This window comes from Xenopus laevis, chromosome 5L (assembly GCF_017654675.1).
Source record: "Xenopus laevis strain J_2021 chromosome 5L, Xenopus_laevis_v10.1, whole genome shotgun sequence".
Taxonomy (NCBI): Eukaryota; Metazoa; Chordata; class Amphibia; order Anura; family Pipidae; genus Xenopus; species Xenopus laevis.
Window position 1 is genome coordinate 108,532,493 of NC_054379.1, and position 22,316 is coordinate 108,554,808.

The window sequence follows — 22,316 nt, forward strand, 5'->3', positions numbered from 1 at the left end:
TGGAATAATGTACCTGAAATTATAAAAATATAATATGAGAGGGATTCAAACTAAAATTTAAGATTTGAATTTATGGAAAATAACTTGTGGTTTCTTCACTGTACGTTTTACTTTATACCTGGAACGCTAAAAAATTCAATACCTGCATACAAGATAGTAGACAAGATAGTTGAAGCTATCATGAAATTAAAATGTGTACCTTTTACTTTACACATTCTGGAGTCTACATAATTGATGACCTATAAAACAAGTTGCTGCTGTATTATGTTAACACAATATTTATATTCTTTCAAGTGCCTGGAAGAATCAAGAATTTGACAAATGTTTGTGTCACTGAGCATACTGTTTCTTTAAGTTGGCAACCACCTGAAGGAAACTTTAGCTTTTACGTGTTTCGGATCCCACAATTTCCAACTTTCAATGGCAGCTTACATGTAGAGAATGTAACAGCTGACAATCTGACACCTGGAAATTTCTATACATTCTGGGGCACATTTACCTAGGGTCAAATTAATAAATCTGTGTCTTAGTGTTTCTGCACTTGTGCCATTCGCATATATAAATCTCTTCATATGCCTTTGTAGACCTTAAGTATAATACATAAGAAACTCAAATTCTTTGCCATTGAGTAGTGAAAACAATTTAAATTTATCCATGAAGGGGAATGACAGCTTTGTTACACTCACCAGCGTTTCTTAACATATATTTGAATGACACACAACTTATGGGATGGATAGTGGGTGGGAGAGGGGACCCTACATTTTTCCACTTGCTAAAGGCAGTGCTGTTTTCATGGGGAGGACACTGTTCTATATGCTTTATTTCGAAGTGCACTTGGTCAATGAGTTCTATGGTGTTCATTGCAGCCATGCTCTTGGAAAGACCTGAAATACTCAAAATTTAATTTGACAAGAATAGGAAATGCTCAACCTGGTGGAGATATTAAGGCACTGCTCCTCTGTTTAACAGTTTACCGTTTAAATAAATCTGTATTTCTTTAAAAAAAGTTACAGATACAATTTTATAAACTAGAAGGCAGTGGTAAACAAAAACAGAGCAAAGTTTTCTGAATATCTTTACAGCTTTCTTGTGCCTATTCGTTGCCAATAGTGTCTAATAATAACATCATTATTTATTAAATAGAAATTACAAATCAATTCATATTTAATTATTAAACCTTAATTATTATGTGGTAGATAAGGAATAGGAAGACCCTTCACTAATAGGTTAAATAACTTTGCAGAGAGTAGAAAATATGTTGGGTGCCATTATTCCATTAAATAGACATTTCTGTCTTGGTCTTGTTGCAGAACCTGAGAAAGTGAAAAACTTGGCTTCATACAATATCAGCTATACATCTTTGTCCTTGAAATGGGATCCACCAGATGGGAACTGCAGCTCATTCCTCATTCAGATTCAGGGAAATACATCATTTAGCCTGACAGTGCCTTTAGACACAAGTGCTTCATTGGTTCAGATTCTTGACAATTCACCCTCAAGCAGAATTGTATCATCTAATATGGTTAGCTTTGAAGGACTTACACCTGGAAATATATATACCTTCCTTATTATGGCTCTAGTTGGGGAATCAAACATACAAGGAGACAGTGCATCGATATCTACATATACAAGTAGGTGCTATTTTAGCTGTGATATGTCTTACTGAACCAAGATTACTAAAAATACATTAAGGGGCCGATTTATCAAGGGTCAAAGTGAATTTGAGGGAATTTTCGAAGTGAAAAAATTCAAAATTCAAAATAATTTTTTGGATACTTCGACCATCGAATAGGATACTATGACTCAAATTTACTTTGACTTCGATTCGAAGTAAAAATTGTTCGACTTTTCGACCATTCCATAATCAAAGTACTGTCTCTTTAAAAAAAAACTTCAACTTCAATACTTCGCCAACTTAAACCTGCCGAATTACTGTTTAGCCTATGGGGGACCTCCTGTGTGTTTTGCTAAGTTTTTTAAGTCGGAGGATTTTTTGGGAAAATCGGACGATCGTACGATAAAATCGTTCGAATTGTTCAATTCAAAGTAGAATGTATAAAATCCTCCAACTTCAAATTTGAATGTCGGAAGATTCTATTCGATATTCGAATTTCGAAGTTTTTTCTACTTCGAAATTCGACCCTTGATAAATCTGCCCCTTAATATCCCAAATCTCTTTTATGATGTTTGGAAATTAAACTATAAGCATGGTTTATATTGAAATTATTTTATTACAAATACTGAGAACATATCTGTGTAGTCAGGTTTAATTTGTCTGCGTATTAATATTTATTTAGAATAATGGGACAGGCCATGCAAATTGTCATCTGATGAAACTCGATACTAATGTAAAACAGTTGACAGTTCAGTGGACATGGATTTATCAACCAAAAATCTTTTTTTGTCAACAAAATTGATACATTAGTATGCATCATTGATCACTTTTAATAAAATATAAATATTCCACTGTAGAATAGTATTATTATAGTCATCCCTTTCCAGTGTCACAATGTGATATCACTTTTTCGCTGTATTCAGTGATATTGAAAGGTTTTAAATTAATAAATGTACTCATAACAAAAAAAGGTTAAAGCTATAATATGTTTGGGATTCCAGTTCTGTCTTTTGTGATAAACATAATGGCATAATGGGAACTACAGCTTCAACCTTCCTCTGACAAGCTTATGCTGCTAGATTTTCTTTTAAAAATACAACTTCATTTATTTTAAATAACAGAAATTGAAACATACAGCTTGCTTATATTGGGACATTTTTACAAGATATTTGAAGCCATCTTGAAGTGTGCTCTATTTGTGCCTTCCACATTTATCTCTACATAATTGAAGACTTTCAAACAAGTTTTCTGCTTGTTCCTGTTATTATATTAATGCTATATTCATTTCCTTTAAGTGCCTGGAAGAATCAAGAACTTGACAATTGTTTGTGTCACTGAGCATACTGTTTCTTTAAGCTGGCAACCGCCCGAAGGAAACTTTAGCTCTTACATTTATAGGATCGCACAATTTCCAAATTTCAATGGCAGTTTACATGTAGAGAATATAACAACTGACAATCTGATACCTGGAAATTTCTATACCTTTTATATTTCTGCTGTTGTTGGCGACTCTTCTGTAGAGGGGTACCGAACAGCCATCTCTACCTACATGGGTAAGCACCTCTTCAATAAATGTTAAAAGTTAAAGATGAATAATTACTTTAATATATGCATGAATATGTTTTGAATACAATTTGAAAACAATTTTATAAGATATCTGAAGCCATCATGAAGTCAATCATATCTGTACCTTCCACCTTACATTTTTAAGAACTCTACATGATTGATGTCTTAAAAAAAAAATCTGATGCCTGGAAATTTCTATAGCTTTTATATTTCTGCTGTTGTTGGTGACTCTTATGTAGAGGGGTACCGCACAGCCATATCTACCTACATGGGTAAGCACCTCTACTATAAGTAAAATATGAATAACTATAATTATGAAATATACAGTACATACAAATATGTTTTTTTAAATACATGGACAATTATTCTAAATATTTGAGGCCAGCATGAAGTCAACTCTATACTTTCAGTTGTACATTTTCTGGAATTATACATATTTGAAGACATACTGTACAAAACAAATTCATAACTGGATTCTACTATTAACACTATATTCATTTTCTTTCAAGTGCCTGGAAGAATCAAAAACTTGACAATTGTTTGTGTGACTGAGCATGCTGTTTCTCTAAGCTGGCAACCACCAGAAGGAAACTTTAGCTCTTACATGTTTAGGATTGCGCAATTTCCAAATTTCAATGGCAGCTTAAATGTAGAGAATGTAACAACTGACAATCTGATACCTGGAAATTTCTATACATTTTATATTTCTGCTATTGTTGGTGACTCTTTTGTAGAGGGGAACAGCACAGCCATCTCTACCTACATGGGTAAGCACCTCTACTATAAGTAAAAGATGAATAACTATAATTAATACATGCATATATTTTTTTTGAACAACTGGATAATTATGCAAGATATTTGAGGCCATCGTGAAGTCAACTGTATCTATACTTTCAACTTTAGACTTTCTGGAATTCTACATATTTGAAGACATACAAAACAAAATTATAACTGGATCCTGTTATATTAACACTATATTTATTTTCTTTTAAGTGCCCGGAGTAATCAAAAACTTGACAATTGTTTGTGTCACTGAGCATACTGTTTCTCTAAGCTGGCAACCACCAGAAGGAAACTTTAGCTCTTTCATTTTTAGGATTGCACAATTTCCAAATTTCAATGGCAGTTTAAATGCAGAGAATGTGACAACTGACAGTCTGGTACCTGGAAATTTCTATACCTTTTATATTTCTGCTGTTGTTGGGGACTCTTTTGCAGAGGGGAACAGCACAGCCATATCTACTTACATGGCTAAGCTTCTCTACAATGTTATGTATTTAAGTAAATGATTATAACTACATTAAGACTGACATCTTGGCATAGACTGTTTTGTTGAGGGAGCCTTATTTATCTTCATACTGATATTTATTTATACTATTAGGAGATACCATGAATAGTCCTGTTGGTTATATTTTATTATTTATTATTTATTTTCTTTCTAGTACCTGGAACAGTCAAGAACTTAACTATTTTATGTGTTACCCAGCATGCTGTTTTTCTAAGCTGGCAGCCACCTGAAGGAAACTTTAGTTCTTATGTGCTTAGGATTGCACAATTTCCAACTTTTAATGGCAGCTTGAATTCAGAGAATATTACAGTTGACAATTTAATATCAGGAAATTTCTATACATTCTACATTTCTGCTGTTGCTGGTGACTCCCTTATAGAAGGGAACCAAATGGCCATAGCTACATACTTGGGTAAGCATCTTTACATTTAATCTATTTAAATGAAAAAATTAATAGTATGTTAGTAAAATGAACAGCGAGGAGAAAACAGTGTGTGGGTCTGAATTTTAGGCACATTGAATCCTTGCCTAAAAATGTTATTGTGGGTATAAGACCTCACCTTTATAGTAGATTTGACATTCTTGGCTCAGTGGTAACTTTTCATTACAGGTATCAGTAAAACTATCACAATGGTTATCGTAAACAATAAATTACAGTATCTAAAATGATAAAGGGAAAGTAAAATAGGTGAAGGCTGTCATGAAAGTGACATAACCAAAGCATGTAGAAAAAACAGGAGAGCAACCACATGGCAGTTTCCAATTTATTTTGTAAGGTCCAAAGGCAAAATAGTAGATTCAAATCCTCCTATACAACACAACAAATGGAGTTCTGGAGTCTCACATAAGTCCATCCAAAGTCCCAAGAAGAGTCCCAAGTAAATAATGGCTGAATAGTAGTACAGCAGTAGGTCTGATGTGCAGGAGTCCTTTCCTCTGACCCTGAAGACTGACGTCTAAGGAGTGAAGTTCCACCACTAGAGTGAAATTCCGCCACTTCCCATTCATTTCTATGGGTTTTTTAAAGGCATATTTATCAAAGGGTGAAATTTCACTTTCACCCATTGATAAATACACCTTTCAAAATCCCATAGAAATGAATGGAGAGCTGCGGAATTTCACTCTAGTGGCGGAACTTCACTCTTTGATAAATTTGCCTATAAGTCTCTCCTGGTGGCTCCTTTTGGCCCAACCTCACAGTGAGCCCCTATTGTTATAAAAGATGTGAGTAGAGATGTATTGGAGCCTAGGTGACAGGATTATCTTCCCCAGCCAACTCTGCCTATTGTTCTTTTGGTGGTATGCACAGGCATGTTGGAGCCACTAGGGTATCAGAACTTAATCTCATTTCTGTATAGAAACTCAAGTTTTTGTTCACATATCCATCATATGGCTTCCCCTCAGAGGATGTGCATTTATGGGGCTCCCCTCAGTAGGGAGAGGCCCAGACACACTGTCAATCAAACTTGCTTGGGAAAACTGTAAAACCTTCAGTGGATTCCTGCGATGCCTGTAGTTCCTTGTTGCAAGGGTCTGTAGAGGCATATTCATATGTTTCCTGAGACTTTGTTTAATGGAGAATTCAACTTTCCCATTAAGCCCTTGAACTGCAGCTGCTGCATCTTGAGGGTCCTCAAACTCTAAAAAATGCAAAGCCAGGGGGTTTCTGAGCGATCTAAATCCGTTGCAAAGGTCCATAGACCCCAAAAGCCTGTGCTAATTCAGCTTTGTTGCCATACCAGCCAAGATTTCCAACATAAACTTTAGAGTTCTGTAAACTGGATTTCCGTGTTGGTGCGTGGCATGGTTGTTTCATTTGGTCAGCTCTTTGCAAACCCATAACAAGATATTCCCCAATGGGTTTGGAAACCAACATATTATTTGAAGCACAATCTCAGCCATTTCAGTTGTTACCAAAGCAACACGCTGAGATTGTTTTGGTATAGATACCCTGGGTGGTAGTAAACATGTAGCCTGTAAATGTGAACCAGAGCCACACCTGAAACACTTCTTAGTTTTATGGTGCAACTCCTTGGCTGGTGTCCGTTTGGGTGATGGGGAGGTGAAGTTCATTTGCGAGTGTCCTGTAGATAGCTTTGGTGTACAGGCTGAAGTATATGAGCCGGTAGAACTGGACTACCCTGTATTAACTGCATATGACTTTCCACATACTTATCTGCAAGTCTAGCAGCTTCTTCTAGGGTACCAGGGGATCAGTCCCAAACCAACTCACGAACTTCAGGGGAACATACTGTAGCTCCAAAAACTGTTCCATTAAACAAAGCTGGCATAGGTCCTCAAGAGACTGCACTCCACTAGATTTTAGCCACTGGTCAAAGGTGCACTGTATGTAGTTAGCAAAGACCCAGTGAGTGTCTGTGGGGTCCTTGGTTAGAGCTCTGAATGTCTGCCGGTAGGTCTCTGATGAGATGGCATAGTTGTTAAAAAAGTACCCATTTATAGGGATGGTGAATTTTTTGCCTTGTTTCGCAGAAAAAATGACGCCCATAGACTTGTATGTCGTTGTGCGACAAAATAAAAAGACGTGCATCAAAAAAATTTCGATGCGCAACAAAAAATTTGACGCCCATAGACTTTAATGGGCGTCGGCGGCAAATTTTTGTTGAAACATAACAGGTCAAATTCGCCCATCCCTACCCATTTAACTTCATCATAGTCAGTTCATTGTGGGTACGGCATTTCTCGGGAAACATCAATTGCCTTACCAATAAGTATGGCAATTGATGTTTTTGTCCTCTCAGTCTTAGGGACCTCATAATTTTCACACATGATTTCAAAAGTCCTTAAATAAGCATCAATACTTTCTTTGTCCTCATTAAAAGAAGGGAAAGTGGCATGTGTTAACTTTACCACATGTTTTGGAATTTCTGGACTTGCTCCCTGGTTATGCATCTCCTGGCTATGTGAGGTCCTTGCTTGACTTTCCTGGATGTTCAGTTTTAACAGTTTCAGTCTCTCGGCACAGTCAGATCAGTCCCCAGAATCACCAACAGAGAATGATAAAGATCCATTATGGGATCATCTAGTGCAGTGATCCCCAACCCGTAGCTCGTGAGCAACATGTTGCTCTCCAACCCCTTGGATGTTGCTCCCAGTGGCCTCAAAGCAGGAGCTTATTTTCAAATTCCAGGCTTGGAGACAAGTTTGGGTTGTATAAAAACCAGGTGCACTGCCAAACAGAGCCTCAATGTAGGTTGACAATCCACATAGGGGCTACCAAATGGCCAATCACAGCACTTATTTGGCACCCCAAGAACATTTTTCATGCTAGTGTTGCTCCCCAACTCCTTTTACTTATGAATGTTGCTCATGGGTTCAAAAGGTTGGGGATCCCTGATCTAGTGGATCAGGGGATGCACCCTGCACTGCAGCCTCTATCTCTAAGTCCTCTGAGGTGGCAAGATGAAGATTCAACTCCTCCCCAATTTGTGGAGTAAGTAGAGAGGACACTGAATGCTCTCTCTCAAGCTTTAGAAGGATATTCACATCTGATTGGTCTGGGTGATGAGTCCTTGCATGCTGGCCTATAATGGCAGCCATTTGGTATCTTGTAAACCCAATGTAGTTGAGTCCGCATTTAATGCATAATCCCTGAAGGACAGTCAGACAGCCAGCTCTTGTTCCATGCTTCATAACTGGGTTTGTGAAATCCCATTTAAGATGCCTTGTATCCCGTCGCTTGCCACCAAATGTCTCGAAAATGACATATCCAAAGCATGTAGAACAAACAGGAGAGCAACCACATGATAGTTTCTAATTTATTTTATAAGGTCCAAAGGCAAAACAGAAGATACAAATCCTCCTATACAAAACAACAATGCAGTTCTAGAGTCTCACATAAATCCATTCAAAGTCCCAAGAAGACTCCAAGTAAATAATGGCTGAACAGTAGTATACCGGTAGGCCTGACATGCAGGAGTCCTTTTCCCCCTTGTCCCTGAAGACTGACTTCTAAGTCTCTCCTGGTGGCTCCTTTTATGCCCCTTTTGGCCCAACCTCCCAGTAAACCCCTATTGTTCTAAAAGTGGCGAGTATAGACGTATTAGAGCCTAGGTGACAGGATTATCTTCCCCAGCCAACTCTGCCTATTGTTCTTTTGGTGGTATTAACAGACATGTTGGAGCCACTAGGGTATCAGAATTTAATCTAATTTCTGTGTAGAAACTCAAGTTTTTGTTTTGAAAGAGATCAAATCATTACTAGTGTTCACATATCCATCACAAAGGCTGCAACCTTTCTGTTTAATAACAGTTGCCAAGCTAGGAGACAGTGCATTTCCTAGATAACCACTAAATATAACCAGATAAATATTGTCCCAAAGATATTCTTTTCTCCTTTGAGGTGCTTTGGTGCGGATTGAATAAATCTAGGTCTTCAATATCCAGTTCAAAGGCCAATGTAGTCTATTTTTATCTGAGTCAATGGTACCATATCACATAACCACCCTGTGTTTTACTTCTCTTGTTTGTTTTGAGAGAAAATTATGAATGCTATAGAGATTATTTTCATAACCAGGTGTGAAATAAACACTGTATTTTTTGTATGATTCTGGAGGTTATGTACCTGTTTGGGGGCAGATTTGTCAAATATTGAACTCAAGAATCTAGAAAAATCAAGAAAGATTTCAAGCATATTGATAAATTTCCTCATTTAATAACACTTTCCTTGCTGCAAGTCAGAAAAGCCTTTTAATGAATTGACTCATTTATCACAGAAAATACATTAATTAATCAGAACTACTTTGTTTTGAGGTCAGCAGTAGTGGTGAGAATTAATGCAGATACAAATGATATGAGATACAAATCATTTGTGAGCAGAAAGCATTCATTCGTTTGTTTTCCTAGCTGGAATGACTCAATCAGGAAATTGTTACTTCATAAAATATACCAACCAATAATAAAATAGCCCCCGTATGTGTCTCTTCTGATTCAACTAAAAAATTTTACCCTCACTAAGATGAAAGTGGAGTAATTTTTTCAGAAATTTGAGACATGAAACCAGGAGATGTATGTACATTCCTGTTGAATGCTCTTTATAGGGAAGCAACAGTTACTATAAGTAAAACCAGACAACAAATGCAAGAACATGCAACAACAATATTGTTGTTTCTCATATCATTCCTAGATTTAATATACATTAAAGGGGGTCTCCATGTGCTGTCCTAGTCCCTTTGCCACCTGAGGTTTCTTTCTGCTGCTGGGTTTCTTAACTCAGCTCATTGGCCCAGTGCCATGGGGGTTTCCAATAATATAAAAACAAAATGAAGTGGATATTAGGTTTATCTGTATCAGGTGTATTCTTGCTGCATTCTACATTGGCTTTGGGTAGTTGTCAGTTATGTGATATAGCTGCAGTCATTATGCATTTGAACTAAGCAATGAAGTCCCTGCCATTGAATTTTCACATGTAAACTTTAGGTTTATATAAGAAAGCCTGAAGCAGGCATAAAAACAGAATTAAAAGCAAACTCTTATTATCAAAAGCAAGTAAAAAACATTTTCTATTTGCAGTAAAAAAGTAATACTAAAATCAGTTTGCTTGCACCAAATTTTGTAAGATTCAACTGATTACACGTTCAGTCTACTCTACTGGAATTAAAGAGACAGGTAAAATGAAGCTGGTACCTACCTAAAAATTGTGATAAATTGTGAAACAATGGAATTCAAAAATTTTATTAATTGGTCCAATATATAATAGAACACAAAAGTTTGCCTGGGTTCAGTAACTCATAGCAACCAAAAATAATTTTGCTTTTAACAGGTCACCAAACCATTATTAAGTCAATAGAGTCATTCAGCATTAAGTACCCCCCTTTGCCATGGCACATTTATTGTTGCAGTCTTGCTCTGTTTCTTGTTCTAGAACTCATCACTATAACAGATAAGTACGTTTCACAGATATAATGCACATAGCCCACATGCCTATCTAAGTTACATCCATATTGGTAAATGACTTGCAAGTTGTGGTGTGTGCTGTTATGCTTGTATTCTGGTAATGAGCATTATACATTGTGGGTAATAATGTGGCACATCTACATTTTTACTTTCCCTAAACATTTTAGAATGAGAAGTTACTGGTTCAAATTAGTAAATTTACTTTTTCCGTATAGAACCTGGAGCACCCATAGATCTGAATATACTTAACAGAACAACCAGTTCTGTGACTCTGAGCTGGAATCCACCTGAGGGAAATGTCGATTCATACCTCATACAGATCCTGGGAAATTTAACTTTTAACATGACAATTTCTTCAAGTATTGTTACTGTTGGAGAGCTGATACCTGGAAATTATTACACCTTCCTGGTCACTTCTGTTGTTGGTAAAACTAATGTACAAGGGATGAGCTCAGTGATATCTACCAATACAAGTAAGCTGTGTTATGTTTCTTTTTTTGCACTGAAACAATAAAATAATTTGCAGCTACATGAACATAGGCAGTGCTGCATTAAGAGTAAGGGGCAACTTGCAGGGTAAATTGCAATGTGCCTAAAGTGTTGTTGGTTTTCAAAGTATAATTTATCTGTTAAAAACAGTCTTTATGAATGTTCCCAATCTCTGCTGTTGCTGATGAAAATGTTCTTAGGCAGGGCTGTCCAACTGGCAGCCTGTGGCCCCCCTTATGTGACCCTCCACATAAAAGTCTGCCTGCTGTGTTTGCTTACCATGTGTAAAATTTAAAAAGTATGACTACAGAGATTACCTGCCCCCTGCATTGTTTAAACCTCAAATTCACCCTGTAATCCTGTAATTCTTTACACATGTAATCGCCCTGCATTGTTCACACCTGTGACACATCTATTGTTCACATCCCTACAGCCCTGTACTGTTCACACTGAGACCCAGACTGAAATTGCCCACATTGTTCACCTGTTTACACCTTATTCAAAATGCTAACAGGCCACCAGCACTGTGTCACTGTATGTAGTACATTCTAGAGTGGTCCTGCTAGGTTTCCCTGTCTTTTGCATGCAATATGCTCCCTGTGTGTGCCATACTCTGCCTGTCCTATGATCCCTATGGAACATAAGCCTGGTATTTGTTCTTGGGGTTTGTAAGCATTTTTATTATTTTAATTATTGTTAGGGGCCCCTAAGGTGTTTAATCATATGCTGGGGGTACTGTATTATACACAGGGGAGGAGGAGGTATATGGATTTAAGGGTATGTCTTAATATGACAACTTTTTTCACATATTAGTGACATCCTGCAGTGAGCACTAACAATTTGGTTTTTTGATGTGCTATTAATGTGGACATGGTCTTGTGGTAACATTGGTGTGGTTTTAAGTGGGTGTTGTCTAAAAACAGGGAATGGTTAACACTGGCTTCTATTATCGGCTCTCCACCATGTAGACCAGAAAAATTTCTGGCCCTCTGTACCATAGAAGTTGGACAGCACTATTGTAATTAGTGACATCATGCTGCTTATTAATTACTGATGCTTATATCACATATATTATAAATCTCAACTTTGCCCTGCCTATGGAAAAATCTTGAGAGAGTTTATTTTTATGTCTATTTGCACATAACTCCTGTTTACTTACTGTAGGACCTACAAACATAGAGATTATAATATTTGCCAACAGTTGAATCAGTAAAATAAAAGTAAAGCAAAGTATGTGTACATGTTTAAAACAAACTTTATACTGAACTGGACTGAAAATGCATAGTAAATAAAGGACATAAACTCATGTATACTACTAAATATATATAGAGAGAGGGAGGGAGGGAGAGAGAAGCTTTAGAATAGCTTTTTAATATAAAGAATAACTTTAGTTAATACTCATAGTTATGAGGGAGTTAAAAGGAGATTACGTGTATGTTTAATGTATACAGCTTGATAATAACTCTTTTTCTTGTGCTGGAGCTAGCAATTTCAAATGTACCAGTAACCATGTTGCTGCTGTTACCAGTTCTTGCTCTGAAGGACAGCTTGTACTCTCCACTTATTGTTTTTCCTCTGATGATTCATTTTCATCCACGTGACTTCAAGAATTTCCCAGCTGGATGCAACCCTTCCTCATGAGAACATGGATAAATTCTAGTTTCTTGCATGAAGTTTACACATATTTCAGGTCAAGATCACATAGGAATTATTCTTTGATCTTTAGATTTATTCATTATTAATATTAAGTAAAAACAGAACTCTTCTTGGTAGCATCAAAATGCTTTGACCTACCTTCTGGAGAGGGTCACCAATGAATGCATAAACACCAAAATTTTAGATAAGATTTTAGTGCTTAATGGATGCCAACATTGCTTATGGCACTTGGCACAGGAGAGGTGGCTGTCAGTACTAGGAATGGAAAAACTTTTGGCTTAGTCAAAATTTTTTCACAACTCCAATGAGGACAGATATTTCATATCTAATGATATTGGACATATTGCTTAAATATAATATTTTAACTTAATATAGGACAATACGATTAATAAGATTTTAATAGAAATCATTTTACAACAAGGTGGTGTGGTGTATCCATTGAAGTACCTTAAGCGCTTTAGAGACTTTTTTCTGCATGATCAACTCTACAACAGTAACTCTTTGATAGCAGATACCAATGAAAATTCAAGTGTTTCAGATTCAAATCTATGAAATTCAGTCAAATAGAGGAAAAGCTATAGGCTTGATACCTGGGAATTATATACTCCTGCTCTCAACTTGGTGGTGAAGTCAAGTACAGGGCATAATCTTTCAACTCTTGCTGGTGACGTCAGGTACAAGGCACATACTTTCATTGTCTCAGCTCTTGTTGGTAAAGTCAAGTACAGGGCATATCCTTTCTTAGCCTCAACTTTTGTTGGTGAAGTCAAGTACAGGGCATATACTTTCATGTTCTCAACACTTTCAGGTGAAGTAAAGTACGGAGCATAAACTTTCCTTGTCTCAACTCTCGGTGGAAGTCAAGTACTCTGACATATCGACATACACGAGTATTTACATAAAGAAACATTCCATTAATTTATATTAAATTAAGTTAAATTAAGTTAAATATATATAAATTGTATACACATATATATGGATTTTATGACATATTAATTAATAAATACCACATATATGATACTCTTAATAATAAGCAATGTTGAATAATGGGGATAGCATCAGTTTAAAATTGATTATTTTATTTTTTATCCAAAACCTGGCAAGGTGGAATTTGATAATACATAGATAAAGTAGATAAAAGTTATAATGTTATAGGATGTATTCCTCAAATGAGGAGTGGGGACTGGGGCTATTAATCTCCAGTGTTTTACCAATATTTTGATGAATTTCAGAACCTGAAAGAGTACAGAACCTGGCCACATACATCATAAGTACCACTTCTGTATCCTTGAGCTGGCAGCCACCAGAGGGAAATTGCTGGTCTTATCTGATCCTTATCCTGGAAAATGCAACCTTTAGCAGAAAGGTTATGTTAAACAACACACAAATTAATGGGCTGACACCTGTGAATTATTACACATTCATTGTAACTGCTTTGGTTGGAGATAGTGACATAGATGAAGTTAATAGCTCCATGAAGAAAGGCAAAGTAACATAGGCTGAAGCTCCAGTGTAGAAGAAAGTATTCTATGATGGTTACATTCTCTAAAATATCTGTACAGTAATATTAGCGCATGCAAACCCAGGATGCTTATTTTGCATACCTTTCTTGTAATTCTGTCCTAACACAATTCACTAATTGGTTTCAGAACCTGGAGAAGTAAAGGACCTGACTGCATACAACATCACAACAAGTTCTGTAACTCTGAAGTGGGAACCACCAGAAGGAAATACTAGTTCTTTACTTATTGAAGTCTTTGAAAATTCAAACCTTAGTAAAAACGCGACTTCTAATTTTACCACTATTGATGGCTTAACACCGGGAAATCTTTACATATTCATTGTAAGTGCTGGTGTTGGAGAACGTAATTTGAGAGGAGACAGTGTAAATATATCTACCCACACAAGTGAGTATCCCTGGGAATAATAGTACATTTATTTTACCAAATACTGGTATTTAGCCTTATCATCATCCTAGTAAATTATGTAGGAATGTCAGAGTACTATCAATCCTTTAATATACTAAAGACAAGAAAGGAAGATCGTTTGAATTTTGTGCCAATGTTAATTCAAGCATTGCCCTCAGTATTGTTGCTAAAATACAATTTCCTCTTTGATATACAATGTATATGGAATTGATGATACATAGATAAAGTAGATAATAAAAAATAAAGTTTGTGATACTATTATAGGATGCATTCCTCAAATGAGCTATGGAGTGTGCACTGGGGCTATTAATTACCAATATTTTGATGAATTTCAGAACCTGAAAGAGTACAGAACCTGGCCATATACAACATCAGTACCACTTCTGTATCACTAAGATGGCAGCCACCAGAAGGAAATAGCAGGTCCTATCTGATCCTTATCCTGGAAAATGCAACCTTTAGCAGAAATGTTACGTTAAACAACACAACAATTCATGGGCTGATACCTGGGAATTATTACACATTCATTGTAACTGCTTTGGTTGGAGTTAATGACATAAAAGGAGAAAGTGCCAACACATCTACCTATACAAGTGAGTAGCTCAATGAAGAAAGGCAAAGTATCATAGGCTGAAGCTCCAGTGTAGAAGAAAGTATTTTATTATGGTTACATTCTCTAAAATACCTGTACATACTTTTCTTGTAATTCTATCCTAACACAATTCACTGATTGGTTTTAGAACCCGGAGAAGTGAAGAACCTGTCCACATCCAATGTCACAACTAACTCTATCTCTCTGAGCTGGGAAATACCAGAGGGACATACTAGTTCTTTTTTGATCCAAATCCTGGGAACTTCAAACTTTAGCAAATATGTGGCTTTTAATTTTACTGTTATTGATGGCTTAACACCAGGAAATTATTACATCTTCATTGTAACTGCTCTCGTTGGAGAAAGTGATGTGAGAGGAGACAGTACAAATACATCTAACTACACAAGTTAGTATACCTGGGAATCATATCAATATGCTTGTACTAAAGAGTACTGCTCTGGGTATGGGATTAAAGAAAATTGTCCTTTTTATAATGATAATAAACCATATAGGAATGTCAGGATGTTGCCATTCTTCTAAAATACGGAAGTCATCGAAGGGAGATTATTTTTCGTGCCACCAGTTTCAGCGCTGTTGTCGAAACATTATTTCTTTTTTCAAATACAGGCAATGCCTCTTATGGATCAAATCTCTTTCAACTTACTGCACAGGGCAAAGCTGTCCTTATTTATTTATAAATGCGTACTAATACAAATAAAACATTTAAGTAAAATTCTGTGATCCATTTCAGAACCTGCAGAGGTCCAGAACTTGACCACATACAGCATCAGTACCACTTCTATATCCCTAACCTGGCAGCTACCAGAGGGAAACTACTGGTATTATCTGGTCCAAATCCTTGGAAATTCAACGTTTGGCAGAAAAGTCACATCAGAGTTTACTACAGTTGATGGCCTATTGCCTGGAAATTGTTACATTTTCCAGGTTACGGTTCTTGTTGGAGATAGTGATATCAAAGGAGAAAGTGCAAATAGTTCTTTCTGTACAAGTGAGTAACAGTAGGCAGAAATTGTTCATACAGATCTTATGGTTGTTATTTTTTCTCTGAAATAATGATTCCTTTTTGTTTTTCTTAACATATTTGATATTTTTCTGAACTGTACGTTTTATTCATCCCCCCTTTCATTTTTCCACTATAAGCTCAGTAAGCCTTGCCATCAATTTCAGCAGCTATTTAACCCATTCTTTAGATATCTTAACAAGTCTACATTGTATCATGGGCTTGCTACATTTCAGTATAATTGAATTTATTTGCTGTGGGCATGATTTAATAGTTTAATGATATTGATGTTTTGCTTTTTTATAATCCAGAAGATAGATATATCTAATTTATTAAAGACTTTCCTAGGTGTCCCTTTTGAAAGGGATTTATGGAGATGAAGAAGGGAGTTAAGTGGGCATGGTGGGTGTGATATGTATAACGTGATAAATTTGGGGTACAGCCAAAGGTGTCTCCGTTTTTTTTAATTAAGATCACAGGGGTTTTGTGGTTATGGTACAGTATTGGCAACCAAGTAATGTGAAGTTGAAAATTCTTAATTAGTACTTTGTATGATATACTATATATGGTTTTATAGAGCATATTGGATGTGCTTATGTGTTTTGTGTGACAACATATTGAATATATTCATATTTTGCTTGCAGGGCCTGGTAGTGTCATCCTGAAAGAAGTATATAAAGTAAGCACCAGCTCTATAAATGTGAGCTGGCTTCTATCAGAAGGGAACAGGAGCTCTTACCTGGTTGAAGTGGTGGGCGATCCATCTCAGATGTTCCGTATAATGTCAGAGTCTTTGATTATCACAAACCTAACCAGCAAGAATCAGTACACTGTTAGAATTGCTGCTGTTGTTGGGGAGAATGACCTACAGGGAACCAGCACTGATGTTTCAGTACTTTGTAAGTATAGGGCATGGAATAACATATGCTGTCATATCTCTGCTTTTTTTTAACTATACTAAAACCTACATCATATCTACTGACATGACTGAAAACATGACGCTATATACATGAACGGATGCTATCATCCTTTTCTCCCTATGCCATTTATTTTTCTAGTGTCGCAGAACATCAGTGCTACATATATTTCCAATACCTCTGCGCTGATAACATGGGAACCTGTTATAGCCCTGAACATTTCTTATAACATCTCTGTTTATGGATCCCCAACAAGATATCTCACTTTGACTAATGCAACAGTATTTATTGATGACTTAACACCAGGAAATTTCTATAGGATACAAATTTTGGCCTATAAAGAAAACATGTTAATTTATGGCTATGGTGGTGAAATCCCACTCTATACAAGTAAGTAACGTTTCCCATGAATTTCTATGAAGTCATTTTGTGTTTTGAAAGTTTAGATCAAAGATGCAAACTGACCTCAACTCTGCTATTTTGGACTGCAGCTCCAATCACCACTGCCACCTAAAGGACAGTCATTTGCTTTAGTTGAGAGCTATCCATAGTAAGATGGTGTGCATAGTTTTTTTTTTATTGCTGATGGAATTCATTTTCTATTGAAGTAGAAATGCATGTTACTTCTAATCTAGTGAATATGGCGGTATTTTTGTGCCCAAGCTTTTCACAGATACCGCATTTTGCTAGCCTTCTGCTGTACTCCAACTCAAGGGGAAGGATTTACTATTTATTTTCAAAGCAACTGAAACTTAAAATTTAAGACTGTGACTTTAAACATTTTTTTGAGTGCAGTATAAAACATGAAAGTTTCGCCCAAAACAAAATAATCAAAATTGCTAACACCCCCACAAGAAAAGTTTATTGCTAGTGCCAATGATTACAGGCAGTTGACATTTAACAATATGTGGAAAATTGTTCAACAACTATAGGAATTACAAACAAATGTGTTCAACATTTTTCACAGTAGCTTCTGCTACTGTGCATACAAGTTGGAAATAAAAGGGGGTTTTTTTGTTAAGGTTTTCACTCACAAATGTCCTTCTCATTGACATTAAAATGTGTGTGAATTTTATTTCTCCCTCAGGACCAAATGCAGTCACCGATACCCAATATGGGAATGTATCTACTCATTCTGTGGATCTGAGATGGCTTCCGCCAGTAGGCAATTTCAGTTTCTATAAGATTGAGGTGACAGGAAATACAGAATGGCAAAATCTGACAACAAACTCAGAGTCAGTGAAAATTGAAGGACTCACACCTGGAAATCTATACACATTTATGATTGTGCCAATAACTGGGCTTGATGTACAAGGAGATGCTTCTAGAATAACTGTATTCACAAGTGAGTATACGCAAATGTCTCTCTGTTTTAACTTGTTTTATTTTAAATCTCAACAAACATGTTTTAATCATTCCGATTAGAAGAAAAGAGGTTCCACCTAAATTTTCAGAAGGGTTTTTTTTACAGTGAGAGCTGTGAAGATGTGGAATTCTCTCCCTGAACCAGTTGTACAGGCTGATACATTAGATGGCATTTTGGAGTCAGGAAGGAATTTGTACCCATCTGAGGCAAATTGAAGAAGCTTCAGGTGGCTTTTTTTTTGCCTTCCTCTGGATCAACTAGCAGTTAGGCAAATAAAAAAACAAAACAAAAAGAAAAACCCTATAAAGGTTGAACTTGATGGATGTGTGTCTTTTTTCAACTTTACTTACTATGTAATACTGATTCAAGTCAAATTATTGGCACACTTTGAATACCTTCATCTTGTGTACAATTCTATGGACACAACGCCCTTATCGTTTATTAACATTTTGATTGAAAACAAAGTCAATTCAAAGAATGAGCTATCAAAGAAAAATCCCACAACTGTAGGACAACGCTGTCAGTATTTATTCATAAATGTGTACTAATATAAATAAGAGCTAAAGCATTTGAGAAAAATCTTTGCATTCCATGTCAGAGCCTGGAGAGGTCCAGAACCTGACCATATACAGCATCGGCACCACTTCTGTATCCCTGAGCTGGCAGCCTCCAGAGGGAAAGTGTTGGTCTTATCTGATCCAAATCCTGGAAAATTCAACTTTTATCAGAAAAGTTGCCTTAAACAATGCAACAATTGAAGGGCTGAGGTTATTATACATTCATTGTAACTGCTCTTGTTGGAAGCAGTATAGGCATGGGACTATGTTTTAAATAAGTGTTATACGTTACTAGTAGTCTCTAAAATATCTGTAATGTATTTTTAAAGGCAGATTTATCAAAATATTAATTTGTTTTTTCCTTTGCTCTAACAATCTTAAAATATAGAAATGAAAAAATCTTGAATGTGTACTTTTTATATGTTAAAAATGTAAAACTCACAACTGTATTATTTCACATAGACAACAACTGAATGACATTACATGAGCACATTCTATGCATCATTTTCAATCCAAGTTATGTTTAATTTTTAAAAACAAATTGATTTCTAATATAGTTGAAAAGTTACCTATGAAGAGTCTTCGAATAAAAAGAAACTTGTTGAATGTTGTTAAATCTGGCCCTGGGAGTAACCCTGGAAGCTTGAAGAATTTCATTATTTTCTAACACTGTTCTTATCTCAGTCAAGTTTTAAAAAAAGAATAATTTGTTGGAAGCGACTGCTCGAGGCCCCAACATTATGTGGGGTATTGCATGGACAAAGTAGTAGATAATAAAGAATTAAATATCTGATTATATGATAGGATGTATTCCTCCAAGCTGCTGAAGAGTTTGGATGGGTGTGTTGCCATCAATCTCCATTGTTTTACTTTATCAGGAAAACATAATATTTTGTTACGGTACAGGAGTGTGAGCAAATATTGCATTACTATAACCAATTTTCTTATTAATTTCAGAACCTGAAAAAGTAAAGAACCTGGCCATATACAACATCAGTACCACTTCTGTATCCTTGAGCTGGCAGCCACCAGAAGGAAATAGCAGGTCCTATCTGATCCTTATCCTGGAAAATTCAACTTTTAGCAAAAAGGTTACCTTAAATGACACAACAATTGATAGCTTGACACCAGGAAATTATTACACATTCAATGTAATTGCCCTTGTCGGAGATAGTGACATAAAGGGAGAAAGTGCAGGCACAGCTACCTACACAAGTAAGTAATGCTACACAGAGAAACCGAGCAACACAGAGATATGTCCATGTGTGTTACATGTTACCAGTATTCTCTAACATATCTGTCTTGTAGTCTTTTAGTATTATACCTATGATCCCTATCTTGTATACTTAATTTCTCCCTAACACAAATCGCTGATTGGTTTCAGAACCAGGAGAAGTAAAGGACCTGACTGCATACAACATCACGACAAGTTCTGTAACTCTGAAGTGGGAACCACCAGAAGGAAATTCTAGTTCTTTTCTGATTGAAGTCTTTGGAAATTCAAACCTTAGTAAAAACGTGACTTCTAATTTTACCACTATTGATGGCTTAACACCGGGAAATCTTTACATATTCATTGTAAGTGCTGGTGTTGGAGAACGTAATGTGAGAGGAGACAGTGTAAATATATCTACCTACACAAGTGAGTATCCCTGGGAATAATAGTACATTTATTTGACCAACTACTGGTATTTGGCCTTATCATCATCCTAATAAACTATGTAGGAATGTCAGAGTACTATCAATCCTTTAATATACTAAAGGCAAGAAAGGAAGATCATTTGGATTTTGTGCCAATGTTAATTCAAGCATTGCCCTCAGTATTGTTGCTAAAATACAATTTCCTCTTTGATATGCAATGTATATGGAATTGATGATACATAGAAAAAGTAGATAATAAAAAATAAAGTTTCTGATAATATTATAGGATGCATTCCTCAAATGAGCTATGGAGTGTGCACTGGGGCTATTAATTACCAATATTTTGATGAATTTCAGAACCTGAAAGAGTACAGAACCTGGCCATATACAACATCAGTACCACTTCTGTATCACTAAGCTGGCAGCCACCAGAAGGAAATAGCAGGTCCTATCTGATCCTTATCCTGGAAAATTCAACTTTTAGCAAAAAGGTTACCTTAAATGACACAACAATTGAAAGCTTGACACCAGGAAATTATTACACATTCAATGTAATTGCCCTTGTCGGAGATACTGACATAAAGGGAGAAAGTGCAGGCACAGCTACCTACACAAGTAAGTAATGCTACATAGAGAAACCGAGCAACACAGAGATATGTCCATGTGTGTTACATGTTACCAGTATTCTCTAACATATCTGTCTTGTAGTCTTTAAGTATTAAACCTATGATCCCTATCTTGTATACTTAATTTCTCACTAACACAAATTGCTGATTGGTTTCAGAACCAGGAGAAGTAAAGGACCTGACTGCATACAACATCACGACAAGTTCTGTAACTCTGAAGTGGGAACCACCAGAAGGAAATTCTAGTTCTTTTCTGATTGAAGTCTTTGGAAATTCAAACCTTAGTAAAAACGTGACTTCTAATTTTACCACTATTGATGGCTTAACACCGGGAAATCTTTACATATTCATTGTAAGTGCTGGTGTTGGAGAACGTAATGTGAGAGGAGACAGTATAAATATATCTACCTACACAAGTGAGTATCCCTGGGAATAATAGTACATTTATTTTACCAAACACTGGTATTTAGCCTTATCCTATTTAGCCTTAAACTATGTAGGAATGTCAGAGTACTATCAATCCTTTAATATACTAAAGGCAAGAAAGGAAGATCATTTGGATTTTGTGCCAATGTTAATTCAAGCATTGCCCTCAGTATTGTTGCTAAAATACAATTTCCTCTTTGATATACAATGTATATGGAATTGATGATACATAGATAAAGTAGATAATAAAAAATAAAGTTTGTGATAATATTATAGGATGCATTCCTCAAATGAGCTATGGAGTGTGCACTGGGGCTATTAATTACCAATATTTTGATGAATTTCAGAACCTGAAAGAGTACAGAACCTGGCCATATACAAGATCAGTACCACTTCTGTATCCTTGAGCTGGCAGCCACCAGAAGGAAATAGCAGGTCCTATCTGATCCTTATCCTGGAAAATGCAACCTTTAGCAGAAATGTTACGTTAAACAACACAACAATTGATGGGCTGATACCTGGGAATTATTACACATTCATTGTAACTGCTTTGGTTGGAGTTAATGACATAAAAGGAGAAAGTGCCAACACATCTACCTATACAAGTGAGTAGCTCAATGAAGAAAGGCAAAGTATCATAGGCTGAAGCTCCAGTGTAGAAGAAAGTATTTTATGATGGTTACATTCTCTAAAATACCTGTACATACTTTTCT

General features: G+C 36.1%; 1 protein-coding gene across 1 annotated transcript in view; it reads left to right on the forward strand.

Annotated features, from left to right (window-relative positions):
* Window positions 1–22,316, forward strand: part of LOC108705322 (titin) — a 192,593-nt gene that overhangs the window by 47,318 nt on the left and 122,959 nt on the right. The window contains exons 26-38 of the mRNA XM_041563241.1: window positions 10,600–10,857; window positions 14,179–14,436; window positions 14,793–15,050; window positions 15,198–15,455; window positions 15,801–16,058; window positions 16,715–16,969; window positions 17,129–17,377; window positions 18,075–18,332; window positions 19,868–20,125; window positions 20,295–20,552; window positions 20,909–21,166; window positions 21,336–21,593; window positions 21,951–22,208. Of these exons, the coding sequence (XP_041419175.1) occupies window positions 10,600–10,857; window positions 14,179–14,436; window positions 14,793–15,050; window positions 15,198–15,455; window positions 15,801–16,058; window positions 16,715–16,969; window positions 17,129–17,377; window positions 18,075–18,332; window positions 19,868–20,125; window positions 20,295–20,552; window positions 20,909–21,166; window positions 21,336–21,593; window positions 21,951–22,208 (3,342 nt within the window). The remainder of the gene's footprint in view (window positions 1–10,599; window positions 10,858–14,178; window positions 14,437–14,792; window positions 15,051–15,197; window positions 15,456–15,800; window positions 16,059–16,714; window positions 16,970–17,128; window positions 17,378–18,074; window positions 18,333–19,867; window positions 20,126–20,294; window positions 20,553–20,908; window positions 21,167–21,335; window positions 21,594–21,950; window positions 22,209–22,316) is intronic.